The 14,078-nt window shown below is 41.4% G+C and overlaps 2 protein-coding genes across 2 annotated transcripts in view; one reads left to right on the top strand and one right to left on the bottom strand.

Moving 5' to 3' along the window:
* SYN2 (synapsin II) overlaps nucleotides 1–14,078 on the top strand; it is a 206,353-nt gene that overhangs the window by 99,362 nt on the left and 92,913 nt on the right. The window contains exon 5 of the mRNA XM_075432413.1: nucleotides 7,290–7,379. Within this exon, the coding sequence (XP_075288528.1) occupies nucleotides 7,290–7,379 (90 nt within the window). The remainder of the gene's footprint in view (nucleotides 1–7,289; nucleotides 7,380–14,078) is intronic.
* Nucleotides 9,700–14,078, bottom strand: part of TIMP4 (TIMP metallopeptidase inhibitor 4) — a 29,231-nt gene continuing 24,852 nt past the window's right edge. Inside the window, exons 4-5 of the mRNA XM_075432662.1 lie at nucleotides 13,874–13,998; nucleotides 9,700–13,702 (exon numbers count right to left, since the gene is read on the bottom strand). Of these exons, the coding sequence (XP_075288777.1) occupies nucleotides 13,505–13,702; nucleotides 13,874–13,998 (323 nt within the window). The 3' untranslated portion in view covers nucleotides 9,700–13,504. The remainder of the gene's footprint in view (nucleotides 13,703–13,873; nucleotides 13,999–14,078) is intronic.

Here is a 14,078-nt window from a genome sequence, read left to right as displayed (position 1 = left end):
CCCTGGTGCTGGCTCCCCCATTGCAATCCCCCTCCCTCCTGTCCCCTCTCCCCTGTCCACAAGTACTGTGCTCCCATGTTATCTTCCAAGCTCCCGCCAGTGCTGCCTTTGCTGTCTGATTTCCTTGCTGTCATGCCTTTGGGTTTAGCTTCTGTTCTTAGCCCCAGTTCACGTGGGACATGGATGCGAAGTCTACTGGTCAGTGTTTCTTTCCTAAGGTGTAGTAGCTAACATACCTGTTCTTTAGTTTATGGTGCAATGTAAAATGCTAGAAAGTATTGCACTGGTTGGGCGCTGGCCACCTCAGGGAAGTCCTCTGACTTTCTGCCTTGGGCTTGAAAGGGAGCGCATACCACTGAGCCTTGCCAGCGGGTCGTTGGAGGAAGCGTTTTTCAGATTTCCATATCTGGCTGAAGTGAGGGAAGCATCTCGGGACAGAAAAGTCCATGTAGGTAAGAAGCCCAGTTTGACCGAGTTTGAATTCTGCCAACAAAGTTGTAGATGCGCTTGATTGCATCTACGTACAATTTAAGAGGAAGGAAAAAAAAGAAGTATTTTAACCATATGTTTGGCTTTAAAAGGGGATTTACTTTTTATTGCAGTGGTGAAGTACATAAATAATGCTTTGTTTCTGAAGATAACTTCATACACCTGCACAAAATTGCATGAACTGCAAGGCTCCTTAACAGTGAATGTGGGAGGGCTGGATCTGCAAAACCCCAGTTTGCTTTAAAAGGCAGATTTCCTCCTCTGCTGTGAAGTTTCATTGAATTCAGTACTTTTATAAAAACTTACCATTTTCACTGGAAAGTCTCAGGATCTTAGTATCTGTAAAAAAAGCCCCAAACAATAAAATCTTTTTTTATTGCCGTGAGCCCCAAACACTTTTGGGAAGTGCTTCAGCAGATGCCCAAGCCCTATTAAAATAAACAGGTGCACAAGTGTTTCCCTGAACAGGCCACTGAACTCGATGTTCCCAGAATAGCGGAATAAACTGCGCATTCCCACTGCTGCCAAGTGTACCCAAGGAGTTCTCATAGCTGTTATTTGAATGACTCAGTTCCATAAACTTCTTTTTTCCCTCTGTAACTTTTCATTCTGAAATAAAAACTTGGAGAAGGCTTCTTGATCTGGGCCTCATGGTACTAATTTTCACTAGTTCTTCTCTAACAAACATGTCTTGATCGGTTTTCTGCCCTTTATGCTCGTAGCTGTTTTTCCTTCATTTTAATCCACATCTTCCCTAAATCTCACTTTCCTCACTGTTTACACATTTTGTCACTGCCTCTTTCATTAGCCAACATGTTTCTCATTGCCAGATGCCTTGCTACCCAAATTTGCAAGCCAGGATTAAATGTTTTTATGTCTCTGACTGTGATCCTTTACTAGAATTGTTTTTTTTTTTAAATCCTGCTTTTCTAACTTTTGTAGAAAACTTCTGTTATTTCCCCCCTCTCATGGATGCACGCTGGTAATTTGTAAGCGAAAGCTCTGCATGCAGTTCTTCCAACGGCACAAGTTTTTTATTTTAAGGCTTTTTTCTGAATCCTGTAGAAATTCTTAATGGTTTGTATATCTCATCAGATGTAATTCTGATGTGAAAATATTCCAGCAGCTAACTCCAGCAGTGATTAGCAACTGGGAAGATGTGCCTCTCAGATGCAGTACAGGCTGCAGTACTCATGCTGCAGGAGAGGGGCAGAAGCCAAATAAATGCCTTTGGCGATTCTGGGTGACACGGAGCAGAGACACCCAGATGATTCTAGGAAGGGTCAGCACAATCCACACAGCCTTAGCAGCTCCATCTCAGTAGATGCGGACCAGCAGCCCAGAGAGCCAGGAGGGAGAAGGCCAGGAAGGACCAGCTGTGGTCAGAGGTCGAAGGAAGAGATGCTGCTAGTTGCAGAGTGATGGGCCCAGCAGCAGGACTTAAGGAAAATGTGCAGTGGGGGTTTGCTGCTCGGCTTGATTAAGCAGAGATCATCACCATGTGCTTGTGTGAGGCTGGGCTGTGAAAGGGTTGGGGAACAACCCATCAGTGTTATAAAACTGCCACTTAAATTACGATGCAGGGTCCATGGAAGTTATCTTTCCATTCATAGTCCGACTGGGTTGTCTTTGGCTTTGCGTCGTAATAATGGAAAACTGTTGGAGGGACATCAAGTTCTTGTGTCAGTTCCCATCTTTTTCGTATTCTGTTCACGTGCCCAAGCTGATTTGCAGGCGATGTTTCGTTGTTCAGTTGCCCTGTCAAACTTTGATTGGACTTCCAAAGTTCGAATACTTTCATTAAGTTGTCTGTCAGCTCCTGCTGGCAGAAAGAGGTACATGAGCTACAGTCAGCACTCTGTGCCTCTTGGTCCTTGTGTTAGGTATCAAATAGTAAAGAAAATGTGCGTGTACTCAGCCTTATGGAAAAGTATTTAATGTTTGCTAAAGTATAATAGAAGAAACGTAGGCCAGTCGCAACAAAGAACAAATACTATGAAGAGCATAAAAGGAGTAACACAGATACTTCCCAGGTAATAGTAATTAAAAAAAAAATCAAAACCCACAAAGAGAAACACAGAAACTGTGTTTAAAATGCAAGCACACTGAAAAGTCTTGGTTAAAGTAAATGCAGAGTACAGGTATCAGATATCCCCTCCCAGCAACTTCCACAGAGCTGCTGAATTTCTTCTCCCTCTGAAAGGTCTGCAATGTTTGTCTCTCAGTGTGTTGGCCACCAAGGACTCCTGATACGGTTCTGCTAATGGTGCTTAGTCTGTGCTTTTGAAGTTCTCTGACTCTTGCCAGGCAATTACATTTTTCTGGAAAGATCAGCCCCATTTCCAAGCCTCAGCCTAAAAATGGGCGTACCGGCCCAAAAAGGAACTTCAGGACATTTTCCATGGTGCTGTCTGAAGAGAATAAAAAAAGTCAATGTATCGCGTTCTTTATTAGTTTTGTATAATAGAAATGAAACATAGAACAGCTCACCTTTCAGCTTGCTGACCTACAGACCCTACAGGAGGCCTCTGCAGGTTGTTCTAGGGAGAAGGGAGGGAAAATCCCGTTGCCGAGGGCCGCCGTCTGCGCTCACGTGTAAGGATGTTACGTGTTTAGGCGGAATTTACCCTGGTGTGCGTTTCACAGAGGAACACTAGGAACTTTTCCATGGAAAGCTGTCTTTCATCAATTCTTAGTCTTACAAAGGAATGATTGAAGTGTACAGTAGGATGAAGCTTGTACTCTGTCGAAACGTTTGATGAGCATAACATCCTGATCTTTAAACTGTTGTGCGTCGTCTGCTTATAAGTCATGCGTATTCAGAGAAAGCTGGCAGCAATACTGAGTACTGAGATCCTATTAGAAACCTAGAAGCGTTCCTCTTCCTCTAGTCCTAGAGAATGCCAGCTCATCTGGCTTGGTGAAACAGACTGTCCAGAGAATTGTGTGATCGTTTTAGTTGTTACGATGAAGTATTAGGTGGCCGGCTGGAGTTCTTCCACTGTCAGTAAAGCGAGCCTTAGCTTGTGAAGAGTGCAGAGAATGAATACTCAGAATAAAGGAAAATCTCTGGCAGGAAAGGTTTTATACCGCACAGCTCAGCGGTACTTCCCTGGTAGGGGACAACTGTACAGGCACATGTGAAGTGGTTTCTTGCGTGAAAATCTTATTCAGTGTACCAGGAAATTCTCTGCTGTAATGGACGGTGATGGATATCTGCCAGTCTGGTGAGAGGGACTAGAGGCTGGCTGGAATGGAAGGTAACACAGAGCACCGTCCAGAGTAATTAATTCTAATCACTGTATCTAATTATCCTTGAGGAAGGAGTTTGTGCAGTTTGTTCAGGAAAAAATCTGAGCATTTCAGAGATGCCGTGTGTGTAATTAAGCATGTTTTAACTGACCTAAAGTGATAAGCAAAGTCACTGTTCAAATCTTTATGAAGTTGGCAAAGTGATGTTTGGTCGCTGTGCACTGCTTGGTGCCAGCGCAGTCTGTGCAGTCAGGTTCACAGCGTTCCGTTCCTGCTGCAGTGAAACCCCGTAAAGCATTGCTGTGAAATCAAGGGGAAGTCTGGTTTGACTAAGGACTTCTTACCTGTGTCATACTTTGCTGGAGAGGAGAAAAGGTGCAGCTCTCCTGCTCTTTGATGCAGTCTGTAGGCCATGATGTGAAAGCCTTCAATCCTTAGTAGAAAAGAGAAGAGCTGACATTACAACGGATGTTACAAAATCCCCCTGTTTTTCTTTTAAAGAAATGTCCTGAAAACCATAAATATATGTACCTGAGAATATCTCTCTTCAAGCTGAAAATAAGACGCAAAATTTGAAACTGAGAAGTAAATTCAGCTTGGTAAAATAAGAGCTAAAAGAACTTTTTCCACTTTCTTGTTTTTTCTTCGGATGTTGACAACGGTCTTGCTGAAATACTGAGCTCTATGAGATTCTTGTTTTAAGCAGTTGTTAAAATCTCTCAGAGTTTTCAGCATCCATATAAAATACTTTATTTAAATATAGAGTAGCTCTACCAAGATTCTCTATTTCATGAACAGCCCATATCTGAAAACATTGAGCATTAGAAGAGATAATAATTCAGTAGTTTCTCATCTAAAAAGATGATGCTCTTGCCCAGGGAAGGCTTTGATAAACGTTACTGTGATTTAAAGGTGTAATTTAAGGTCATATTAGCTAGCCCAGTAAAACCAAACATTTTCAAAACTCTAACTAAGGCAAAGCATGGAATCAGCTTATTAGTGTAGTTTCCAGCAGACCTTTAAAACCTGGTTTGGACAGCAAAGCGGGCGATGTGGTATTCTGTGTTCAGCCTATTTGTGAGCTCCACAGAGCTTCCAGCCTGCCCAGGTACAACAGGACTTCGCAAATGGTCTTTTGCTTCAGTCTGAAGAGCTGAAGTTTGTTTGCTTCAGCTGCTCGAAAGGAGAACAGAAAAAGGTACAGTCCAGATCACACTTGCAAACTGACAGAAGTTCATTAAAATATAAATGAAATTCTTTTTCATAAGTGCCCAGTAGGAATCAGCGAAAATATAAAATCTCTGTAGCAGTTTAAGGATGTACAGTTAGAATGCCAAAATTTTAAGTGAATTTAGGTTGAATTTATCAAGTTGCTTTTTTTGGGAGGCAAAAAGTTTGACAAGAGATTCCTAAAACTGCAGACACACCGGTGAAGCAGTGTCGCGGTAGGGACAAAGCACAAAGCATTCCTCCTGGCTGTGGAAAAGCTGCGTTATTCCTCTCCTCTGCCTCAGGAAATTTAAACTTACTTTTCCTGTGTGCTATGCTATAGCTCAGTTCCTAGATAAGAGGGTACTTCAGAGTGAGAGATGTGTGTTAGCTGTGGTTGATGCTATTTTAAGCAAACAAACATTTTCTAGTATAAATCTGAAAGATAGCTTTCTTACCTCTTGAGTGAGTGCCACAACCCCTACAAACAGTGTCCGTTTCTCACGGTCTTTTTCTTGCTTTCAGTGAAAATGGAAAAGCGAATAAAGGAAAGAATCACAGCAAATACAATCATACGACTTTTCAAAAGGTTTTTACTTAAAGATAGGTAAATAGATTTATTTTAACATAACAATAGTTTGGCAAAAAAAATTTCTTTAATAGGCAGTATTTGCTTAGGAAATTTTGAATTTGGATCTTGGATAAGAACAGAAATAAATAGTGAGTTGTCAGGAATCCTATTTGAAAACCACCTTATTTTGGTAGCTGTGAGAATTTTTCCTTTCCTTGAGGTCTGTTTTGTACAGCACACTATCCAGCTAGAATTTCTTAAGCTTTTGGTGAAAACCATTCATCATTAAGGTATTTTCCACTGGACTTCAAAATTTAAATATGTGTTTTACCAAACCTAAGTAAACACCACTAAATTAAACAAATTCTCTATGCCAGCTGGAAATGGGATGCAAAACTTTCATGATTTTTTTTCCCTTCAAACAGATTTTACTATCCCTGCACCCTAAGTTGCGTGAACAGAGTAGGTATGTGATCGAGCTGCATTACAGACAGAGTTCTGTTGTTCTTTGCTTTTTCCCTGTTTGTAACCAGCAAATCCCACTATTCAGACCGTTGTGCTGAGCTGTTTGTGTCCCGTGTTGGCACGATGACAACTAAACACATCACAGGCATGCACAAGCCAGAGCTTTGGAGTCTTGAAACAATAGTGCTCTTCTGACTGCCAGCGTCGTCTTGCTCCCTAGAAACCGCGCTTGCGAAGCCGTGATTTCGGGAGTGATTTAGTTTTCAAACTGTTACAGCAGAGGAGTTGATCTGTTCACTAAAGAGAAGGAACAGCCCCGAAATAACATCTCTGTTTATTACAGAAATAGGTGTCCTTCTGTGCTTAAGTGTTGTTTTGCTCTCTGTGTTAAGTTACTGCACTCTGGTATATAGATGGACTTGATATTTTGGAGAAAGGGCCCAGAAAGACAGCATGAACAAAAATGTGAGTAACGTGTGGCTGGCTGTTTGAATACCAACATCGCGGTCGGTTGGCCAGTTCTCCACGGCCTCCGCGTGGCTGGGGAGACAAACTTTTCAGCAAGGCCTGTTGCAGTAGGACAAGGGGTGGTGGTTTTAAACTAAGAGAGGGGAGATTCAGACTCGACATGAGGAAGACATTCTTTACGCTGAGGGTGGTGAAACCCTGGCCCGAGCTGCCCAGAGAGGCGGTCGATGCCCCATCCCTGGAGACATCCAAGGCCAGGCTGGACGGGGCTTTGAGCACCCCGATCCGGTGGAAGCTGTCCCTGCTCCCTGCAGGGGGTTGGGCTGGGTGGCCTCTGAAGGGCCCTTCCCACCCAGACCGTTCTGTGATTCTATGGTACATGGCTAGATCCCAGGAAATTGAAATTCCCTTGTTTGTTCTTCACCGACGTTGTTACATATGACATAGTTACTGCTTTTCTCTGCTTTCCAGTTTTGCAAATTGCCTTTCACTGTCAGTGATGTGCCAGAGGCTGAATGAATGTGAAAGATGTCTGATCTTTAGATTAAAGGTGGTAGAAAATGCAAAATTACAATGATTTTATTATCACAAAATCAGCTTAAAACCGATAGACTGTGCGGTACCTGAAAACCAGTATTCCAATGTATTTCGTCTTCTGTACGTGTGAAGGTTTAACTCTTAGAGGTGTTGTTCTTTGTTGCTCTGCATATGAAGTCGTAGCTTGGATGGATTAAATAGGTGTGCATGGGAGAGAGAACACATATCATGTGTATGTATATTTGTAGAATGTGGTTTCCCTCCTAAGCTTTTTCTTTTGTTTTGCTTTATTTTGCAGTTTGCCCAGCTGGTATCTGTCTACAAAACTTTGGGTCCAGAGAAGTTCCCTCTAATTGAGCAAACATTCTATCCAAATCATAAGGAAATGGTAGGTACAAATACCAATACTGAATTTGCTTACTGTCTCTGTAAAGCAGGAACTGTAAACACACAATTCCTTTCCCCTATTTACTGTGTATTTTAAAAGCCGTTTTGGAAGCTGTCAGAGGGATGAGACTGGGTGAGTGCTTGAAAGCGTTGTGCTGGTTAACTGGAAGATGTTCAAAAGCGAAGGCAGTCATTTTTCAGCTAACAAAATTCAGATCTTAAAGTGATTAAACACTTGTGAAGACACAGAACAATTACTGAAGTGCAAGAGTTACTTTCATGATTTGTTTTCAGCCTAGTCCTTTATGATACATTAAAAGTGTTGATTCTCTTTGTAGATGATGCACAAGGCTGTGGGCCTGTCGGTGTAGAACTCTGAACTCATCTGAATTCAAGGTGGTTATGGCTTGTGATCTTCATGTACCCGAGCTCATGCTGGTTCCCGGTCCCTTACAGATATAAATGCATTCACAGAAATGACACTTAGAACCTTTACTCATGAACTGTCGTATGCTGCAGACATTTTTATCTTAATTTTCTTACAGTTCTAAACAGAAATTCTTTCCTGAGTCTATTTTTCTAGAGGAAATACTTTTCAGCCCTGAGATAAACTGGAGGGAGGCTATTTGCTGATTGAATAGACTAGCATGGGAGCATCAGTTATTTTTAGAATATAACCCATTCAGCATGTGTCACACAGCTGTGACTCAGGTACCGCTGGAAGGTCGTGACAGTGAGCTGTGTATGTGAGGTCCCCACGCTGTAGTTGCCGTGTGTCTGTCTTCAGACTCGGGCTAGCACTTCGTTCACATGGGTGGCACCTAAGAGAAGCCTCAGTGACAGCAGCTGACTGAGATTGCTGCTGAAGTCTGCTTGCTCCCACGTCCGTCTCGTCTTTTGGCAGTAAACACCGTATGGTGCTGTTCTGCTGTATGTTTTTGATGTATTGCAAGTGGGGCAGGATGGCTCTCCATACTGCTCTCCCAGTTCTCTCTGGTTCCTTTGGACTATTAACTCACAGATGTTTCCACTTCTCCTGTCAAGTATGACACTTCTGAAAGAGCTTTCACCACCGTTACGTGTTTAGTAAATTTGCTACACTGAAGTTTTGTAGAGCCAGAGGAGAACGGTACTGATCTGGAAGAGCAGATCTCAGTATCGTCCCAGACAGTCAAATCTTTTCAGAATGGAAGGGGATTTTGTTGTTGGATTTGTCAGGAAAATATACAACTTTATATATTTTTTTTTTTTTAAACGCAAAGGAAGTGTTCTGTGCCTGAGGGATTCATTCGTAACAGGTGGAGAAGCAGAACCAGGTTCCATATTTTCAAATATGCTTTTTTAAATGGTGATAAGTTATATATCTCTCTTCCTGATAATGTCCGAGATTAAAGCTGGTTTATAATTTCCTTCCCACAATTTATTGTTCTTACCTCATTATTTTATCAGCTATTATTTGGGCTCCCCGGGGCAGTGGTCACGGCACCAGGCCTGTCAGAGTTCAGGGAGCGTCTGGACAGTGCTCTTAGTCCTGTGGTTTAGTTTTAGAAGTCCTGTGAGGAGCAGGGACTTGGGCTTGATGGTCCCCATGGGTCCCTTCCAACTTGAGATATTCCAGGAGTCTATGATTTTATTGAAAAAGCAGGCCTTTTTAGTGCACTGCTAAATCACAGTACATAGAAACAAAGAAAATATCCTATAATTCTGGGGAAATAATTAGTGTGTTAGCTTTTAATTTTTGTGTAGTATGGCCCTGTGGAAGGTCTGCCAGTTCAATAGCTAACTGCTGTCTTGAGCAACCGATTGAATTCAAATTCAGGAATAGAACACAAACATGAAAATGCTCGTAGGTGTTCGTTAGGCGAATGTTGCTCAAGAGTGTAACAACTGTTTGAATGTTTTTTCCCCCCCATCACTGCTCTACATTGCTCATCAATCTCTGAACTGTCTTTTGTTTGAGCTTCTGAATGGTAATGTTCTCCACAGCCGAGTACGTTTTTTACATATTTCTACGTGATGTATGTTAATCTGGGGAGAACGAACGCGTTTTGGTACCGCACTGCCATACGTGGTCTAGAGCTGCTGCAGTCACTGGCTGTGAGCAAGCTGACGTATTTGGGTTTTCTGAAGAAATTATTTGGGACTTTGTGGCTTGAAAAACAACCAGGCAGCAGATTTCTAGAATGGGTTGTAAGATGATATGGATATCGGAATCTTATAGTGGATGAATTGAAAACACATCATGCTATTTAATTTTTGTTGTTTTTTAAACACAGTTATATTAATAGCTGGCCTCATTTGCATTTGCTTTTACAGAATTTGGTATTTACAGTTTCAACTGGTTTTTTGTAGTTCCTCTTGTGTTTGCCCCTTCGCTTCTTACTCTCCAAATCATAACGCAGAGCTCTTTCCCTCCCCTCCAGTGCAAACCAGTTGGGGGGGAGGAGCAGGGGAAAGCTCCCAGTCTCTGTGGGTTGAGTTTTCAGCTTGCGCGTGCCAGAGGTACAGCTGTGCTTCTGTTTCTGTGCTGCTTTCATACTACGGCGATCGTTTGTACGGAGTCTTGAGATGGCAATAAAAGGTAAACAAACAAAGATGCCATTCTTTTGTGTAAAAATGGAGCTGCTTTAATGAAACACTTTTTGAAACAGTAGCATTCATCACAGACTGATTAAAACTGTACAAAACACTGTAAGGCTTTTTGAACTCGTTGCTAGTTGAGTCAGATCTACAGCCTTTCCCTCAGTAATTAGTTCCCTTTATTTCACTATGTTCCCACCTCCTATGTTCTCTGTCATGAAAAAAAAAACCCAGCTGGCTTTTTCAACATAATTGTTGGACCATTTAATTAAAACTTAACTGCAACATTGGGAAAAAGCCAGCAATGTTCAAGGGGCAGGGGGTCCACCGTTCACCTGTATGGTCTCCCTGCTCTGTTCTTTTCCCTACTCTTAAGTCATGTGAGTCACTTTCCAATTAAAATCAAATGTAGTACCAGGCTATATTTCTGCTCTAACCTTTCATAGAACATGTACACAGTTTCAAGAAGGAAAAATAAAATGTTGTAAAAATAATCTGCTGTTGATTATGTGTCAGTGCCACTACAGTAAAAATCTTGATAGGAAAATAACATATTTGGAATGACACATTGTGGTTAATCCTTTTCATAATCTTTATCAATGCTGAATCTCAGGGAAAATAAAAACTCATTCTGAGAGGTTTTTTTGTAAAGCTTTTTTTGGCATATTTATTAGGAAAAAAAAAATTCTTTGTAACATCCATTGTGGGCAGTTTGGCCAGATTTATGCTCAGGCAGGTATCAAACTGGGCGGCCATTAATTTTGAAACACCTCGTGGGATATTTTGTGGCAGGTCAAAGGTAAAATGTTTGTAAAACGAATTATGGCATACAATTCATATTACAGTTTGTTCATAAATATTGAAGAAAACGTTTATTTTTACAAGGTACGAAAAGAAGGCAATCTGAGTTGGGTTAGTTGAGTTTCAGGTCTACATACTATAAAACTGAAATGGAAACAGAATAGTGTTGAGTTAAAGAGCAGAAAATATCTGTTTGCTGCAGGGCGCTATTCAGAAGACACCATTACATCAAAATGGATTTGGAAACAAATGCTACACTGTACATGTACTGAGTATTAATTAACTGTGTGCTTGATTCAGATTTTATATGGTTGTTAAGCTCTTGCAGGCTTGTCTTCAGATTGTTTTGGTCTGACGTGAGGAAATAAGGCCTGGTTTTAAATCTTTCTGTAAACTGGTAATATAAATGCACAGCACTGACAGTAAATAGCACTCTCAGTGTTGTCTCTACAGTATCAGTTCCTATTTGGAAGAAATGTAGCCTTACTTCGTTCATGTAAGTAGCCATAAGAAGTTAATGGTCCAAATTAGTGTTAGGTAATTTTTTGTTTGTCTTTAGCAAAGCAGAAAGCAAGCTAGGTTTTACGTTCGGCAGCACAAATATATGCTGGTTTAATTTAGGATTGTAAATTAAAACAGCAAAACTGATTTACAGTAAATGACAAGTGAAAAGTTGACGACAAAGGGAGATGGATTCCTGAAAGGCACAACGGCATGCCTTCCTGTAGGCCTTGCACCGTTTGCACATCGTTGGAATTGTGTCCATTTAGCCACAAAAGAAGGAAATAAGAATATGTATTCTCACAAGAGTGTTTTCAAAGCTGCCGTTGTCTGTCCTTTAAATATGGATTCATGCAATTGTCAAAATAAACATTAGAAACATGAATGGAATACGTCACAAAAATTATTTATACAGGTTTTTTTACAAGTATACGTTGTGTATCCGATACAGCATATCTTAGGGTGTGACGAGATACATGGGACATGCTGAATTTTATGTCCAAACTACTACGTCATGGAACTGAATGGAATTAGAGCTGCCCGCACTCTTAACTTCTTTGCAAGTTGGTGTCCTGATGATTTTGTGAGCACTCAATAGCAAACAGTCTAAAAGAGCCGTTTGGGAGTCTGGACCCTTGCACCAGCAGGCAGTAACTGCTCTGGTTCTCAGTGAGCCCATGGGCTGGAGACGTCCCGCTGCAGTCCGCAGGGACGGGTACAGCATGTGTGTGCAGCCTTTAAACAGACCCCATCTAACCCAGCGAGAGCAGGACTGTCTAAGTCTCTGCCTGTCATTCTGAATTCTCGTATGAGGCATACAGGAGAGTAGTTTGTAGCAAAATTGGAAGGAAGCGAAAGAAACCCAGTGAAGACAATTGGAGAGAGTAGAATATGTCAGAAGTGGCAGCTATTGCAGATCGTATCCTGCGTGACGGCTCTCATCCAGTTTCTAGAACACAAGCAGCTGGACAACTGTCTAAACTTTGGCATTTACTGAAATGATTTCTGAACTTTTACCACTGTGAGTTGAGTTACTTTTGTAAACTTAAAAATGTGTGTGGTTAGTTAATCACTGCAGTAATCAATTCATAAAAGTTAAGACACTAAAAAACTAAAAGGCAGAATATGTTCTAACACTTCTCTAGGAGTAAAAGTTCATAAGTTACCAAATTCATTATGACAAAGTACGATGGGTATTCATGAATGAAAAATCATTAATGTAAATTTAAACTGTGAAATATGGTCAGATATTTGAGAGCTTTTTAGAAATCGCTTGCAGTGCAAGTTATTAAATATCTGTTGCGTGTATTTTTACAGGAGTTTCTAAAGCCAAGGCTTTTAGCAGTGCTAAATACAACGGCCTCGTCACAGATTCCGAGAGGCGTTATCGAGTGCTGCGGCTCCCGTGGTGATGGATGTGCTTTCTGTAAATACTAAATTTTCTGTAAATTTTCTGTAAATACGAGCAGGTTTAGCCTGTCGTTATTTCTGTTGGTTCCATAAAATGCTGAAGCATTCCAACATCTGGCTTTTCTTTCAACAAGGTAGAGCTAGTCTATAGGAGCATTGCATTGGGTAAGAGGATTTGGATTATGAAGGCTGGTTTTTAACTTCGTTACCATTGAAGGTTACAACTCTGTAGATAATGAAAGCTACGGCGTAGGTGACATACAGAATATGGAGCACGGATTGTTTAATCACAGACGTGTTCAACTGGTTTCAGCAGGTAAGGAAAAACACGGATTTGTGAATCTTTTCTTCATAGCACATTGCTCTACAATACTTACACATACACAGTGCAGTAATTCTGTTGTATCAGAAGACTTTCATGCAGAAAAAAATAGTTCTTTAAAACATTCCGTAGTTCATCAGAAATATTTGGAATAAAACATGGGGCTCTCTTAAGCTGTAGGTGAACAGAAACAGGGGACAAAATTCTGGCAATTCTTTTGTTCTTTTACGTTCGTATTAGTAAAGGGGAGACTTGTCGGGCCTGCGAGGACACCGAGGAGCGTTCTCAGCCTGAGCCCCTCTGTGCAGAGCACAGCTTTACGGAGTAGCTGCCTCCAGGAGGTGTGTTCCTCATCCTGCGTCAGTGCCAATTCCACAGGCTCGTGCTTCAGCTGTACAGGACAATTTGGTTTTGTTTCTAAGCAACAGATACATTAGACGATGGCAGTTCAAAGCTGTGAGCGTGCGCGTTTGATGGAATTAGGCTCCAAGGCTTTTTAAGAAGTGATCATTTTAAGGTTCGCTGATATCAATAAACTCTTTCTCTGGGGGAGGACCACCTCGGTACCAGCTGCATGTACCATCGCTTCTCTTGATACAGGCGTAGTGCTTGGCTTGGTGCCCATAGAGCTTTCGTTCTATCAGCCAGTCTGTCCAGAGGCACTCGTTTGGTGTGGTGATTGAACAAGGCACCGTGTAGCAGGTGGTAATCTAAACGGGAAGTAGTACGTTAATTCAGTATATTGCAGGTTTCTTTAAAGTGACATTTATTCTCAAATCACATAAAATACATGATGCATAAAAAAAACAGTTCCCATCAGCGAAGACTGCCAGTGCCAGTCAGGTGGGCTCCACCATCGGCAGTGCTTGTTCTGTACTTACTTTGCAGCCACAGCCCATTTGGTATCTCTGATTCAGACTCTTCTTCTGAGACAAGGATAAATCATCCCACGGTTCAATGTAGTTGCATAAATGGATGAGGACTTTACCATCACTTAAAATTTGGCCTACAGCGTAGAAAGTAACAAAAATAAGGCAAGCAAATAAAACTTCTGTCGAAATACTGAAATAAATTGCAAGAATATCT

The sequence above is a fragment of the Opisthocomus hoazin genome, chromosome 11 (assembly GCF_030867145.1).
Source record: "Opisthocomus hoazin isolate bOpiHoa1 chromosome 11, bOpiHoa1.hap1, whole genome shotgun sequence".
Taxonomy (NCBI): domain Eukaryota; kingdom Metazoa; phylum Chordata; class Aves; order Opisthocomiformes; family Opisthocomidae; genus Opisthocomus; species Opisthocomus hoazin.
The sequence above is the reverse complement of the archived record's forward strand: the minus strand, read 5'-3'. Positions and strand labels throughout refer to the sequence as shown.